The 17576-nt window shown below is 42.4% G+C and overlaps 1 protein-coding gene across 6 annotated transcripts in view; it reads right to left on the reverse strand.

Annotated features, from left to right (window-relative positions):
* The window catches only part of kcnq5b (potassium voltage-gated channel, KQT-like subfamily, member 5b), a 130373-nt gene extending 114287 nt beyond the window's left edge, over positions 1 to 16086 (reverse strand). For 2 of the 6 annotated variants that reach the window (XM_084930191.1, XM_084930190.1), the window contains exon 1: positions 14861 to 16086. In XM_084930191.1, the coding sequence (XP_084786317.1) occupies positions 14861 to 15201 (341 nt within the window). In that variant the 5' untranslated portion in view covers positions 15202 to 16086. The remainder of the gene's footprint in view (positions 1 to 14860) is intronic. The other 4 variants (XM_084930187.1, XM_084930186.1, XM_084930189.1 and 1 more) reach the window with 2 other exon arrangements.
* Between the last annotated feature and the right edge of the window lie 1490 nt (positions 16087 to 17576).

A 17576-nucleotide genomic window follows, 5' to 3' on the forward strand; every position in this document is an offset into this window, starting at 1 on the left:
TATTCGAGTGCCATCTTTTCTCTGACATTATAAGTCATTTTGCTTTTTCTAATTCACCTGCAATTAGGGCCGCGTTGGAGCTCTTTATTTGTTCCTCATTGTGATGAAAGCACAATACATTTTAAATATACTGTACATGCAATTGCATTATGAAGGCCTGGTTTGCTGCAGCTGTAGGAGCTGATGTAACACTCGGCACAGACGCTGCAAACGCTGAACGCACACCACCAGAAGCCTTGAGGAAGAAAAAGAGGGATTAGATGAAGAAGACTTTTTTTTATGTCAGAGGCATGTATGCAATCGCTTCCTTTTTTAGCCCCCAACCCCCATCTAACACTCACACTGTGCTCTATCTACATGACAGAGGACTTCCCCTGAGGTGACCTCTGCAGCAAACTCATCACTAATGTGTTCTGACAATCAGCTCCAAGAAAGTGCTAACAGAGCAATGTAATGGTTAAAACCACCCCGGCTCTCATTCATACCTCAGCACTTTAACCTCAGCGCTCTAACCTGGCTGACTCTGTCTGCTTTTGTGAGGACAAATAGAAGATGACATCGGACAGGCCATGGCTGTGTGGGCTTGTGAGCCACAGATAAGTTCGGGGCGCTCTCATTGGTTTAAAAAGACTTTGTGGGAGGGGCATAATGATGAGAAAAATTGAGGTTGACCAGAAAATATGTTGAAAAAACGTCTGAAACTTGTGACTTGGAAGGATAAACGGAAGAAGATTGTATTTAAAAGAAAATTTCAAACTTCTGATAAACTGTATAACAGAAGTCATCAGAGCCACAGACTGTATGTAAAAAAAAGTCATCGTAACATCACTCTGATGGTCACCTGCCTCCATTATTTGAATCAGAAGTGTTTTTTCTTTATTTTTAAACACTTTAGGATACAACACAATGCAATGGTATTCAATAGACTTATCTAACATATGCAATCATGATATCTGAGGAGGGGAAAATACCTTTGTTGTAGTGTTGTTATTTATTAGTCAAATCCAGTAAAACAGGCAGGAGATCCTGTTCATGCATGTTTAATCAAAAATACTGACATTTGGTATTAGTGCATGATACATTATAGTCCAACCCCAAACTTTTACACATATTTATTTTGTAATAATGGAGTTTTAACTGTTGGAAGACCGTTAATGCTGTACAAACTAAACTCTGTTAAAGTGTGCAGCTGTAAATGCTTTCATACACTTGAGGATAAAAGCTGCAGCACTTAAACACTAGTGAATGATTTATTCATGCTTTCTAAAACTATACTTTAAGTTTAAGATTTTTAACTAGTAATAACTAATCTTTAAGATTTTTGGTGCAGGATTTTTTGTGTAAGAATAGATAAGATGAGGAAATCTGGTGCATTACACAAAAAAATGAACGGAAAGGGAAGCATGAACACACACAAACGGGTCATTTTGTTGTCATGCAATCGAGGAAAGTTTAAATCTGCAGCGCATTTCACTTTTTGTGCAACACAAAAGAATCTTGTAGAAGAACTACAGCAGTGGGAAGTAATGAAATCACCACCACACAGTCACCAAAATGTCTTTTCCCTCTGTTGTTATTTCTCTGCTTCTCTTTGACCTCTTCCCTTTACACTCTGTGGTGATGGAGGGAGCAAATGAGGCACAGACTTGCTACCCAGCTGCAGTGTTGACCCTCTGGGTAAGACAGGAAGGTCTCTGGCCTGTTACCCACATGCAGCACTACCAGGTTCGTGCCAAGCACAGAGCCAGGGGCGGGCCACGATGACGTGCTGGCATTCACCCACTGGGACCAATCTTCAGCTTCTACGCTCGCCCTGGTTTGACTGTTGAAGCCACCTACGTCACTCGAACTCGGGTGCTATATTTAACCACGTGTCTTTCCTAAGGCATATCAGTCTGTGGGCCTTTTTTGACATTTGCAGCAACATCAGTTAAAGTTGTGCAGTCTCTAATATAATAAAGTGACGTATGCGTGAATGACTTTTATCTTTCGCAAATTAAGATATAAAAATGTGAAAAGGCCACTTCCAGGATTCAAATTCTGCTCTTTATTTTAAGTGAGCTGAAATCCATAAGTCCATCCATCTCTGCTGCACTGACCTGTCTACAAACCAACAAATAGCAATGAGATACCAGCACAGGGCGGGATGAGATGTGGAAGCTGACATCTTTGATATGCATCACACACAGCTGTTATCACAACTAAGCTAAGAAGGACATGTCATCAGTCTTAGGCCATGATTCAGCAGGTATCACCATTGTGCAGGCACAGGAAAAACGTGCAGACTACATGCATCAAACTTGACGCCTGACCTGTGTGTAACATTTGCCTGATACACAGTTAATACTGCAGTTAACTGATAAAACTGCTGAAATTACAGTTTTACACAGAAACTCATCAGGAAAGAGAGAAGCCAGGAGGAAAGTTAGATGAACTCTGAACAAAGAAACTGAAGTCAGGAAGTAAAACACACCAAGTCACTAAGAAAAATAAAAGAAGCCTTCAAAATAAAAAAGGAAGTAAATGAAAGGCAAAAATAAAGACAAAGGGAAACAAGGGAACAAAAGCTAGAATAACAACAAAGGAAAAACTAAACTCATGACAGATACTAGGACGTGGGACAGAGGGAAGGGGTGAAAGTGCACTTGTGCCCCTATAATGCATACTGTGCAGCCAAACACAAAGATATGCTTATGGTACACACACATCAGGGTGCTTATTTCCTACTTCCAGCATGAAGAGAACGAATGCAGAATCACACCAGCGGGAGAGCCTCGTTCACATACAGCGATGAATGATTTAGCCTGCTGTAATTGGTGACCATGAGTTTATCGTATAAGCTGAAGAGACAAAAAACAGAATCCACTCATAACACGTGCCTGGATCTTTTTACAATGCATCGCAGTCAATGCATCTGACCAGCACCGATACCTGAGGCCATCCTCCATCAGCACAACTGTAGCGGTGACCAGAACAGCTGACGAATTCAAATATCTAGCGCTGGCTAGAGAATTGGCTGTGTTAAAGGTTCCTACAGGTACATAACAAACACTAAAACTAGCTGATACACGACTCAATATAACACGGTGGGCAACGGCGGCGCAGCGTGGGCCGCCACAGCCATCGTACAAACACAGGTAAGAGAATTTGCTCTTTGTTTTCGCCCGTTGGAACCCACCCAGCACATCTTTTCATCTTTCATCCATCCATTTCTTTATAAAATCACTCTTGAACAAGCTCAAGAAGACAGCATCAGTTTCTATGGCAACACATAAGTGCCCAAAATTGCCCCTTTCACTCTGGGATTTCTCTGACACTTTGACAGCTGGCTGGTGTTTTTGATTATCTAAAAACATATTAGGAGGCCGGATGCGTGTTTGTGCGTGCGTTTCGTATGAGGCCTATTCTGAAGCACATCGGCTGTCAGCAGATAAACCCAGTTATTAGGCCTGAGTCCGCTTGTGTCACACTCCACATCAGATGAACTGCTACACACAGAAATTAGTCAACTGGCGTGCCACCTCCGTACCCCTCCAGGCAAGCATCTGCCAGCACATTTCTGATTAACAGTTAGAGATCAGGGAGGACTAAAACTGCAATAAAAATAGGCTAAAAGGGAGGGCGGGGCCATAAAAGATCGTGACACTCGCTACTCTCTTTGTTTGTGTTAAAGACCAGTCTCTCACGGGCCAACAAAAGCCCTCTGATGACAGAAAGGCAAACAAATAGCACTGTCAGGGGAGAGAGATGAAGACTCTGAAGTGATGTCTATCCAGCGCTGGTACCCCACTCACCAGTCATTCTGATAGAACTGTGAGTTCTATCAGAATGATAGAACTCACAGAACTGTGAGTTTGACGTCCCTCCCATTGTTACGCTGACAATGGGGGTGAGGTCACATAAGAGCAGGAGGAAACAGCTGGAAAACACTGGAAGTAATGCAGTAAGAAGGGTATGAGGGAAAGGGGAGCTAACACAGAGAGCTGTATGAACAAAAAGAGCTTCTCTACACTAAAAGTGACTCATTCACACAGATTGGAACCTGTGAAATGACTGGTTGGGACAAACAACCACAAAAACACCTTCTTATCGGGGAGTGATACACAAGGGGCAATCAGGTGGAAAACCCCCTAACCCACGATGGCAGGCTCACTTCGCAGCAGTGGGCTAGGGTTTCTGTCAAACGTGAAAGTTGAATCTGACATTTTTCAGAGAGGGGAAGCCAGACGGTAATGGTGTCTACTAGTTGTTTGGTTTGCGAGACTTTCAAGATGTCACTGGAATGAAACTCCTGACATCTCGACCGTAGGCTCTGGGAGGCGTTGGAGCGAGGCGGCGTTCAAAGGAAGCAAACAGGTGCCGTTTACCTAAATGATGTTTCTCTTCACCAAGGTACAATACCCACAACGCATGTGTGCAGGCGTGTCCTGTGACAAGGCCTGGCTTTGTGTTTAGAAAGGCAGCCCCCGACAATAGAGAGAGGGGAACTCCCTCTGGGTAAACTGAGGTTAGAAACATGAAACCTGCTAACTAAGACATAATACAAAAATACTAAAATACCATTTATGATACAACTGGGTAAAGAAAAACGAAACTATTGAGAGGACTTCTCTATATAGATTAGAACAATACAATACAACGTCATTAATAACGGAGAATAATAAAGTTCTGTCAGACTCAAAATCAAGCTCTTTATGATAACTCACACAGGACTGAGAGGACATGAGGGCAGTCTTGGTGAATCTAGTGAAAGGACATGAGAGTAGGAAATTACAACATATATATATATATAAAATGCAACAATTCTGTTTAGCCTTCATAAGAAAACTCTACAGTTGAAGAAATAAGCGTACACCCTAAAAGTTAAAAACTACTGCTAATCCATTATCTAGGAAAATAAAACAGTGAATATGTCACAGCGATGAGGAGCGGCTTTCCGAGAAAAAGCCAAGCAATTAATCATCTCATTATGATCCAACGTTTGGATGAAAAGCTCAGGTTCTGGCACTCGTGTGGTGTTACTTTGACACATACAATCAACTTTTGCACTGTTATAGACCAATGACAAGCGCCTACAGCAACAGCAAGCCCTGAAAAACGTGCGCATTATGTCTTCTGGGGATAAGACACCCCGCCACTGTGGCAAAAATGTTTGGGAACAGCTCAAGAAAAAAAAAAAAAGATCCCAACATGCTTCTCAAATTCAAACACAATTTGATCAAAGCTTCACCGGTTAACGCAAAGAAACTAAACCTCGTGCTCACTTGGTCAGGACAAATGTGAATGTTACATAGCGGCAACTCGCAAAGAATTATTCTTAATATTTAAACCATCATCAATACAATCCAGTATGACTGTATTCCACTGATGAGGACTTGTGACCTGACTGCTTGGACCTATTCTGCCTGTACAAAGGCAACCTACGTGTTATTAGACAGGTGGTTTTAATCTTGTGGCCAACTAATCTATTCCTGGCCTCAGAGCTCTTTATTCATCGGAAATATAAGTTTAAAAATCACATTTGACACACTGTTGGAGTCTTCAATCAGTTTCTTCGACAGCATGAACCCAGGAGGTGTAGATTACTTTATATGCCGTGCTGTAAATAGTCACTGCGTCTTCCTTTTAAAGTAATCAGGGGCCCTTTTTAAAAGTGGAACAAAATATTTATGACGACTGACAAACACGAACCAGCTCAAAGATGTGCAGGTTGTGATAGTAAGTTGGGCTGTGGTTGATCCGTATCAAACGGTGCTCGAGAAACAGCCTTGATGTCGCACACGTTTAGATGAAGCATGCCTAAAACATCATGCAAAAGCTACTGCGTGCTTCGAAAAACGACAGCAATGATGGTCTAATAAATGCAAAACAGTCCCCCATCGAACACCAGAAAACCGCTATAAACAAACTGTTTAGCCCCCGTTCCACTCATGAACCCGCCTCTTTCTCGTCAAAGCATCTGAAGATAAATTCACATCATAAACCTTCTTGACACGGCGTCTGCTTCTCACTTTCACAGTGTCAGTGTGAGGCAGCCACCATCTGAGTAAAGAATCACACCTCTGGTTTATGTCACTACACAGATCATGCCGGCCGGCTCCTCTTCACATACGCTGACGCATACAGGTCAGCTGTGCTTACTAGTGCTTTATGCTGGAAGTTTCTTTCCATTGAGTTACTGAAAAGGTGACAGATTGCCTTAAAGTGTGCAAAATACCCCAATATGCTGTGAAGGTTAAGCAAATGCATAACATACCCAGCAGAGTGCAAACCTCTTGAAATGATAACAAAAAGGAGGCTTAGAGGGAACAGAGATATTTCTAAGTGAGAATTTAAAAGGGTGGGTAATAAATGACAACTCAAAATATAATACACAACAGCAGTGGGATTTAGAGCAGCCTCTGATTAGTCATTTAGATGTCTACTAAACATTTTATTGTCTGTTGGCTTCACAGGCCCAATAACCTAAGCTTATCAAACACAGCTTTCAGGATGAGCCAGCATCCTTTACTGCACTCTATAAATCCAAGTATTTCTAACAACAAACCGACTGATAGATATTTAATAAGTGAGAGCAGTGAGTCCATATCGCCACTCTGTGCACCCCGGCTGTTCGGCGTGCCGGGGTGCCAGCTCAGAAACCTGAGGCGGAGAAACGCCATTTCCCCTCCGTGTTTTCCTGCCGCTGAACATACTTGGAAGGATAAGAGCTTGTTAATGCAGAGGTGAGATGAATGGCGGCACTGTGTACGCGTGTGCACGGACAGGAGAGAGGGCCGGCGAGGCCCCGCGACCGGCTCAGTACAGAACAAAGGCGGGCTCAGTGCTGCAGCTGTCGCAAAAATGTATCCAGCAGACATCCAGCTGTGGTTCCCAACCTTTTCATCTAATGTACCTCCACAGTCAGCTTCATCATCCATGCCTCCGATGCTCTACTGTACTCGTTTAAACTGGTTTTATACCAGATCTGGACAACTATGATCCAGATCTACATGTCAGTCATTCATTTATTCTACCTGCAACTCTATTAAACAGTGATGTCATTCATTTTTATTTAACCATCACATTTAGCTAATTTGCACTGCTTGCAAACAGTTTAACCATTTGTTATATTTTTATCAACCTATTGTAACTAACATAATAAAGTTAATTAACCAATTTAACCAACTAGAAGAGTTCTTTTTATTTGTAAGGTAAAGACAATAACAAAGAGGAAACTGCAAGGATTAAACAACACCCTATAAGCGAGTACCTGGTGACAGTGTGAAGGAAACTCCCATTTAAAAGGAAAAAGGTTAGCGAAAAAAGATACACTGTGATTTTATAATAGCAATAGTTTTAAGCTATCATAAAAAGATTAGCTGTAATAGCTATATAATGTTCAGCTTACAGTTATAATAATCACCTACAATGCAACCTAACAATTAAAACAATTTTATATATTTTTAGCAACTTCCACAAAAAGTCCAATCACACAACAATTTAAAATATTGACTCGTTAAGTTTATCTAACAATTTCATTCTAGAATACGTGACGAAGCTGAGCTTGATGCTGTTTTCATAGAGTAATTTCACCTGGGGGAATGTGTGTTATAGAGTGGGACAGAGTTGAAGCATCAAACCAATGAGGATGTGTTGTGTGAGCATGTCAGAGGAAAACTGAATGCTGCGCGAGCGCGCTCATGAGCACGTTTACTCTACTGACCTGTTCCTATTGTGTCAGTTCAGACGAAGCTGATAAGGAAAAGAGCAAAAAGAGTTTTTTTACTGGCTCCTGAAAGCGGTGGATGATGAAACAGAACTTTTCTGAGTTATCTAAACAGTGACAGCAAACCTCGGCTATGGTAGTATCAACCATGTTGCTGTCCAGACACAGACCAACTCAATTTAACTAAGATGCAGTCAATAAAAATGATGATGTTTAAAAGAGGATGTTCTGCAGAGATCAGAAATAAAATAAACAGAACCTATTTTTACACCGAAACAATGTGTTATGTGAAACCAATCGTGAATACGAGGCTCTCTAAAGGCACGCTCTGCTTACATAAGCCTTTAAAAAAAGATTCAAACCCATCTATTCAGTACATATTTTGTATGAAAATCTGGGCATGAAATGGTTTACATATGGATTACAGCCATCATTTAAAGCTATAGCAATACCCTATTTAAACTGTGCAGAATTAGCTTATTTGGCTGAATGGATCAGAGCTCATGACAGTCGGGATCAGTTTCTTCTCTCCATCGCTTACAGTGTTATTGTAAGTCCGCCCCCTTTTGATTTTAATCAGTTGGTAATAAGGAAGTGATGCTAACGAACACGAACTAACGAACTATACCTGCGACATAAGGGAGCCATTTTTGAGATGAGAACTTTGACCTAACCTTCATAGTGTTTTTGCAAAAATTTGATGCTAACGAAACAAACAGAACAGATGCTAAAACAGTGAAGACCAGTGAGAGTCAGAACTGTAAATGCTCAAATTAACTCATTAAAATTTTATTCAAATAGCAAAAATTCACAACAGTCATCTCAAGGTGTTTCCTATTATAATGTAAAGAGAGAGGGAGCGAGTATGTCTGATGCAACAATCAGACATGCATGCTTCCTATTAGGAGACTATTAGCAGGCAACAGGAAGAGTGAGTGAGAGGTGAGGAGACAAACGCAGATCTCTTCCTCCTCACCTGAAGCCTCATCTCCTGAAATCAAGTTCAGGCTCTAAAATTACAACATGCAGCCGTCCTATCTGAGTACAGCTCAAGACAAGCTGGCTATAGCAACAACAACAGCTAGTCGCGAGCTAACGCTATGCCAGCTAATGTTAGGCCTGAATGTCCGATGTGCTTCGCTGAATTATTGATTCGTATCAGACTCCTTTCACTAGTTTTACACCCTCCAGAGTAAATACGCACGGATGCCTCACACTTTGACAGCTGAGGTAAACAGACTGACATCCTAGACTTACTACCGACGAACGGCCAGAGCGTTGAGGTGACTCAGGAGTAAAAATGTAACATATTGCAAAAATATTTAACTGAAACGTATAGGGTTTTTTTTAATTCCTGAAGTGTTGATATTAATAGAATACTTTAAAATATCCAGTGTACAGAAATGGGTTTTTTTATGTTTGTTTAACACAGCCAATAGTAGAACCCATCTGAAGCCATTATGGAGTACAGAGGGTTAACTGTCAAGAAAATGGATGCTACTTAGTTACACCAACTAATTAAGTAGTTACACTAATTAGCAAGTATCTGACTGTGTGTTTCACTCTTACAGTTACAGTTTTTGCAGGTTTCAACAAGGCTTTCCAGAGTTAGCTGGCTACATAGCACATCACTGTCACATCCAAATATGACCCCTCTGGCTACAAAAACATTCCAACAAGGCTTCAAAATGCAGTAGGGTCCATCTTTTACATACAGTCTATTACTGAAGCACATGTCCACATTAGAGTCTCACAGAGAACCTTTAAAAACAGACATTATCTATAATCTTTCTGTGTTTGTTTTCACTCTGTAACACAACATAAATTCAGCTTTTTCCTCCATATCGCAGCATTCTGCCAACCTCCGTGATCATAGCTCTCCTGCTCCCCAGTGATAAAAGCTATAGGAGTGTTTTGCAGGTGGTTCGTGCAGAGCAAGCACATCTCAGCTGTGATGTCAGGAATGCAAAGCTACAAAAATATTTAGCGAAGCAGCAGACAATATAATGTCCTTAAGATCCTCCATAATGTTACATAACATTTTTAACAATAAAAAGTTTTTCATATTCAGATATCACATGACCCTTCGAACTGCACTGAGTCCTTCTTACCGAGAGCCTTTCATTCATGATTACAATAATTATGCTTCTTGCATAAGAAAATTAAAAACCAGACACCTTTAAAAATAAGCTTGTACTGGAGTTTAACAATATATATGTCTGTCTTGGTTGTCTTTTTATTTCACATCACAAAGCAGCACAGCAGGCGGGACAAACACCCTGTTCTTAACTGAGATTATGCAAATTTGCTGCTTGCCTCAGGGACCATTCTGGTGTCGAGTATCATGTGAACATGTCTGCGTGTCTGGTGATTAGTTCGCAGAAACCCTCCAAAGGGTTTCCACACAAACGTTTGGTTTAATCTACGACTGGAATGAATTTTAATAGAAACAGATAGAATTTTTCAGCCATGGTTATATTTCAGAATAACCATGAATGGATAATACTTGGAATTTATTCCAAGATTAGATTATGTTATCACTTTATTTCATGTTTCTGATGATGTTAGTCTATCGCTAACCTATAATACAATTATCAATAGTACCTCATTGTTGTCACATTATTAACAGCACACTGGGACTTTCATTCCTAACATTGTACTATAACTTTTTTTCTCCTGCCCCAAAATGCTGCGTTTCAGACAGTTTTGTTTCTATTCTTGACTCTGACATCAGAGAGAGGGGATATCCCTTAATGATCATGGCAAGCATGTGAGCACAGAAGCCACACCCACCTTTCATTCTAATCTCTTGTGTATGAACGGCAGCCAGTCAGATGAATGTCTGCTAAAACGGACCCTTCCTTTCAAAGGGGAGGAGCTTAAATGGTTTAGTTCAGACAGGGGATGAACTAAAGGCAGCAGCAAGGCCCACTTTAAGGCAGGTGAGGATTTTGAAATGTGAACCATGCAAATCTATTCTAGCAGAGTTGAAGAAGAAATATGGGGGTAAATGAGCAGAAAAAAGCATGTTAAATGTTTTCCAACTATTAGGCTTTTCAGCCCCCAAGTACACAATACTCAGATAATACTCGTGACCATTACCTGGTTGTTGCTTACATGATAGAAATCACCTCTTTATTATCAAACTCTTACAATATTACCAAGCTAACCCACAGTGCTACCATTTGTGTATCGGGTACACCGTGTGCAAAACCTGCATTTAAACTAACCACCTTCTTCTGAGGGTGCCCAACATGCAAGGCTTTTCTTTGCAAATTAGGTACTTCTTGGGTTACTAAAACACATTTAAACCACCGGTTTCACCGAATAATTGGATTATGAGAATGTGAAATGGACCCCAAAGCAAAATATCACCTTGCTGCTTCTTTCAATTTCAGTTAATTTCAGGTTTTCCTGTCCATTGAGCCAACTCTCCCCTACACACCAGCCAGTGAGTGCTCCGATTACTGAGCTGTGATTTAAAGAAAGATTGATTAATACGCTTGCAGTGCTTTCAATGGTGAACCACAGTTAGGTCTGACATCAGATGGACATGGATGTCATCTTATTTCAAAGATAACAACTGTGACGGTGACACACTCGGCTCCAACAACTGTCCTATAAGCAGACCAGTATAACTTCAAGGCCACTAACCATCACAGCTCCATTCATCACAGCACAGGAGAGACAGCAAAGGGCCGAGTGAGAGTTCACTCCTCCTCCTCCCACATCTCCAGTTCAAGCTCACTGTCGCACGAATGAAAGAAAAGCATTCAGTAACTTCCAGGCCACCCGACCATGCGTTCCTAATGTTCTAGAGCGCCGATGTGAGGAGTCTGAAGATCCCTGTGGGCGTGTGTGACTAACTCACTTTCATAAAATATGTAAATTAGCAGTTTTCAGTCAAGCTTTTAACAAAAACGGCAAACTAAAGCATATCGACTGGTGTACGTCTAAGCTATGGCTCCAATAAAGGGGAATATGGAAGGTCAGCGTAAAGCTGGATGGCTCATAAAGTACTGGGGCTGAAGCGATGGCACGTTCATGCTAAAAATAAATATAGAGCAAGTGTAATTCAAAAGTTTCAAATCTGGATTTTAGAAAAAAAAATCTAAATTCTGGTTCCCGGAAAAAAAAAAATGTTGCCCATGACGCAGTTTACATGAAAGGGTGTAAAACAAACCCACACCCCTGACTGGTCACAAACACTAGATTCTCTATTTTGGTTGAAGCAAATCATTGAATTTAGGCCTTTTAGTTAATATACAAACAAATCTGAATGGGAGGGATTGTTGGAGTAAAGGTCACAGAAACATTTAAAGCTTAGAAATATAGTGTTGAAAATCAGCTGGAATCACTTGCAGGGGTTAGTAAATCCATCCATGTCTCTATGTCGAATTCTACTTTAGTAAACTTTGACATCAAACTGCCTTAACAGTGCTTATCTTTGAGGTAACACAGAGCTGCTATTGTAGCTTGTTGTTGATGGTTGTACTATCCAATTTTAACCCAGCACTGCAGGGAGCAGATGCTGCTCCACGGAAAAGAAGCAAGGCTTGTACGGAGTGAGACGAGCCAGTGTCTCAGAAACAGCTTTTGTAGAAACTGAGAAAACTTATTGTCCCATTAGTTAGCCAGCTAACAAGCATGATAATTCAAACCCCGTGTCAAAAATCAAGGTTCACACCAAATCCAGCCCCTTGTAAATTTTGACCAATTTTGGTTTTTAATTAAATTTGGCCCTAGTTGTAGCTGTGGTCTGCAGAGTGATTCTTTCACCGTGTGCGAGCTGCACTAAATGGACAGCTGACAAACTGCTCAACTTGCAGCTAGCTCGATTTGCATCAAAATGAAAAGGTGATGCTGAGACAACTTTACTGGGTGGAAACAGAGACCTCTGTACCTTTATTTCCACAAGACAATTCCTGTGTTAAAAGAGCATAACTTGCATTGTTGCCAGCAGAGATATGGAGGCTTTTCCAGGGAACTGAGCTTCTGTTCACTGTGAACTAAAGACAGACATGCAGTTACAGCAACATGCTTCTGCGGGCTCAATCTTAAAGTTTTGGTAATGTTAATTTTTTACGTGCAGCCGACTCCATGTCAGAAGGCAGATCTTTGCAGGCCAAATAACCCATATTGTATCTGCACACAGTCACCAGGGTGCAGTGTCAAAAATGTGTCGAACAGCTTGTAATATAAGCATTCTTGTTAATTTAATGCTGTTCCCGGTCATTTACCTGAGCCCCATGCCTGAGAGATAACAGATCATAATATACAAAGAACGTCTTCTTCTTAAGCCAAAAACATTTACAACTGTCTGTTGAAATCACAGTTTGTGCTTTAAATTTTACTTTTTTCTGACTACTGACATTTTTTCCACAGTTCTGCCTCCTGGTGGTGGGCTCAGTCGTCATTACCTTTTCTGTCCATCTCCATAGCCTCAGTGGTTCTAATCTCATATCCTTCTAACCTCTGCGCCGCCAAAAAGCTACACAAAGAAAAACCAATCAAATGGAGAAGATGGCTGCTCCTCCCTAACCCTGGTTCTGCTGGAAGTGTCTTCCTGTTAAAATGGAGATCTTCTTCCCCACAGCCTCCAAGTGCTGCTCATCTCCTTATCTGATCATTGTGATTTTCTCTAGTATTAGGTATTAAGAGCTTTACCTTACAGAGTAAAGCACCTTGAGATGACTGGTTTTGTGAACCAGCTCTAAGTAAAACTGAACTGGACTAATCAGAGGTTTTAAAAACATATATCCGAATGTTTTCTACAACTAGTTAGGTGGTTATAAACATCACACGCGGTCGATCATACGAGTCCAAGGCCAACAGCTTCTTTGTTTGCTCCTCCAGTACAATGGCAGCTAATTCATGCAGCACTGTGAAAGGAGACAGCACATCAAATGAAAAGATAGAGACACACTTAAATATATCAAACCCAAAAATGTCATTCAGGCACATCTGTAACTCATTTAATGTCTATTTTTTCATCTGTCTTCATAAATATTATGGGAAATCTGTTTTTTTGGTTTAAATTTTCAGTTGAGCTTCATCTCTATACGCCAGTTAAAACGTCTTTCCTGATGTCATTTCCCTCTTTTCTTTTCTTGTTTTTTGTCACATGTATACAGTTACAGTGCTGGATGCTCATATTAAATATGGCCAAAGTTTCACATCAATAGATCAGCATATGCTGAACAGAGAGGAGCTGAAAAAGCAAAGTTAAACAAAAGATAAGTTGGGTTTTTTGAACTGTGAATCATGTGAAGCTCCAGTTGAGCCTCGGAACAAGAACATGATGCTGGAAATGAGCAGAATGCGTCCTCTTTAACCAACATGCTGCTGTATTGTAACTGAACAGTATTTATTAACAGGACCAACTCTGCAATGAGAAAAGGATCCGATTTCCATTTCTGCCTTCCATCACCGCGCACGACGCATGAAATTTGATTTCACTGTCTAGGAAATTTTAAAACCGTTTTCAGTCAGCGAGTGTAATTTCTTTTAAAAGAATGCGACATGAAAGGTGCCACCGCAGACCACAGCCTACACACGACACCAAGGGAAAAATCCTATGTGCTCATGAAGAATGCAGTTTGAAAGAGTAGCTTTAATGATGACTCAGAAAGAAAAGTGAACACTTGAGCTGTTTGCCTTGTGTGTAAACAGCTTCTGTCCACCCTTTGCAACCCCTCCCCTTAGTGTACACACAACACACACACACACCAAAGAAAAAAAAATGGTGCTTTGCAGTCAGCATGTGTCTCGACTTCCTTCCTCCCTCTCAGGAACAGTTATCACGCCACAACAACAAACAATCGCACGCGGGAAATTAAATACAGCTGGTTGAGAAGCGAAGAAAGGCGCACAGCACGGCTGAAGATGTCCTAACCGCCGGGACCCTGAGATCTGGGTTTAACAGCACACATGAAACTCATAAACGCAAAAGTGACCTGTTAGTCTCACACTGAAGCTGCTTCATGTGCAAAAGCTGTGAATCTGGCGCATGTCAGCCATCACATATCAAAAGTGCCCCAAACTGAATCAAGCTTTCTAACTGCAAACCCTCCCGCAGGGACCATCAACAGGTGTGCATCCTCGCATCTTTGCATCACACAACTCCGCACGCATATCATAACGTGAACTTACACAAACGCGTGGTAGATGAACGCCCAGGCTCTCGGTCTTTCCAGCACGTTGTATAGGTAGTTCTGAAGCCGCCGGTAGCGCACGTTTCTCCGGCCGCTCTGGGTGCTGTATAAGAGTGGCTTCCCCAGCAGGCTGAGCCGGGCTCCCTGCTTCCCCCTCGCGTTGTCGGACCCGGCAGCACCTGCGGCGCCGGGGGCCGACAGCAAGCCGTCTCCTGCGTTGTTCATCATCTTTCCGCCGGACTCCACATCCTTCAAGCCGTAGCCTTCGGTACGGTGCCCCGGTGAGGTCCTCATCCAGAGCCCGGTGCCGCCTTCGTCTCCGCTGTGGTTCCGGGGCATGGCATCACCAAAGCGGGCGTCAAGTGAGCGCAGGTCTTTTCAAGCATGCGTCTCCCGACGCCGGTAGTCCCGCCGTGCACGAACAACAAACTGCACGTGCGACGGGCAACCCACCAGAAGCCGAGCTGGGAGTGAGAGCAGCGCGCGGCGCACCGTGTGCCGTCACTCCTCTGACCGCCCTCTTTCTCGCTCCGCGTTTACACAACGGCTCCCGCGCGTGAAGGTATCCACGCCGCGTGTCCTGTGCTGGCTCGCACCAAAATCATAAGTTACAGATGTCACGAGGAGAGACGTCTCTCGCTTCACCGCATGTTGCTTCCACGCACGCCTCCGCGTCCACGTGCACAGGCGCATCAGAGCTGCCCTCGCGCGACGGCTTTATCTTTATCACACTTTGTCGTCGCTGTGGCGATTGTGTCTCACTTTTACATGCTGGTTAAAGAAAGAAGCGTCCACTCTGAGTTGTTTTGTCTTCGCGCGCCAGGACAGCAGACATGCAAATGAGGAACCGCCGCTCCTCGTGTAATTCGATTTCCTGAAGAAGTTCAAAATTACACCCGGTTGTTGGTTTTTTAAAAGTCTATCAGGTAACACGGGTTCTGCAGAATTTTCCACTTTCTGTGCTGGAAAAGTAACCGCAGAGGAAGGCGCAGTGAACATCTGCAGAAAGTATTACGATTCTTTATTCTTTATTACACGTTTTTATGGTTTGTCTGATCACTCTGATCACACTGGCACAGTAAAAGCCTTTGAGTGTCACCCTTTTCTTTTCAAAGCTTCTCTGTCATCTGCTGTCCTGCTGTCACCGCAACCACGTGGCACCAGAGACGCATAATTTCTCGGCCGAAGTGCATTTTGAACCTGTCACGCCGTCTGTTGTGTATCTGTCTCGGTGCTGCACTGACATAACAGCCCGACATAAACTCAGAGACGATTCTAAACTGCGGGGGTCCTGAGGCTGAATGGAATCAACCCGGCCTGTTGTTTCCTTTGTGTCACTGCAGCCACACTGAACACTGCTTTGGTTAGAAAATGTCATGTCAGTTACGCCTCGTGTGTGAACTTCCTCTTCTGTTCACAGTCACACAGGCTGAATATTCTTATAAGCTGGCCCCACCGTGAGTCCAAGAAGAGGCCCCCCCTCAGGAAACAGAGGAGAGAAACGGGGACTATTTCTCCTATATTGGTTTCCATTTATTGGCTCCCTGTTAAATCCAGACTTGAATTCAAAATCTTTCTCCTCACATACAAGAATAATCAAGCCCCATCTTACTGTATCACCCCATTAGAGCACTTCGCTCTGACACTGCAGGCTTACTTGTTGTTCCTAGAGTATTTAAAAGTAGAATGGGAGGGAGAGCCTTCAGTTTTCAGGCCCCTCTTCTGTGGAACCAGCTTCCAGTTCGGATTTGGAAGACATACGCTATCTCTAATGATAAGATTAGGCTTAAAACTTTCTTTTTTGCTAAAGCATATAGTTAGGGCTGAATCAGGTGACTCCCAAATCCCCCCTTAGTTATGCTGCAATAGCTGTAGGCTGGCGGGGGATTCCCATGATGCAAACAGTAATTCTTCTTTACACCTCTCTGCATTGAATCATTAGTTGTTAATGTTGTTAATCTCTGTCTCTCTTCCACAGCATGTCTTTTGTTCTGTCTTCCTCTGTCACCCCAACCGGTTGCAGCAGATGCAACCGTCTCCCACGTTGTTCTCTCCCTGAGCCTGGTTCTGCTGGAGGTTTCTTCCTGTTAAAAGGTCATTTTTTCTCCCACTGTCGCCAAAGTTCTTGCTCATGGGGGGTCATATGATTGTTGGGTTTCTCTCTGTATGTATTATTCTAAGGTCTACCCTACCATATAAAGCGCCTTGAGGCGAGTGTTGTTGTGATTTGGCGCTGTGTCAATAAAATTGAATTGAATTAAATTTCTGAATATGAATGAAGTGTGAGTGTGTGTGTGCCAGTGGTAGGCGTCAGTCCCATTACAATTTAAGAAGGAAGGTCAGGGAGCACCAAAGTGCATCTTCTGCTGTTTTTGATCCATTGATTCTGCAGGAGCTGCTTTATCACCCTCAGAGCTCAACTCTGCTCTGTATTCCTACAAAACTACTCCATCTACTGGTGCATCGGGCAGTCTTTCTCACTGATGGAAGAGTGGCACCAGCAGATTCCAGACACAACATCAGAAGAGTGCAGTCCTGGGAATGATGATTATGAAGCATTATGAAACAAGCGGCACTGAAAACGGCTTCATTTTGAGCTGCAAATGATTCTGGTTCTCATTCAGTTTGACATTTAAAAATAAATTTCTCATGAAGCTGTTTGCTGTTTTCCCATCTTCATGTTTCCTGGCACAAAACCCCAAAGGGTGGGCATA

Source organism: Perissodus microlepis, chromosome 6, assembly GCF_051167445.1.
Source record: "Perissodus microlepis isolate ML-2025 ecotype Zambia chromosome 6, ASM5116744v1, whole genome shotgun sequence".
NCBI classification, from domain to species: Eukaryota; Metazoa; Chordata; class Actinopteri; order Cichliformes; family Cichlidae; genus Perissodus; species Perissodus microlepis.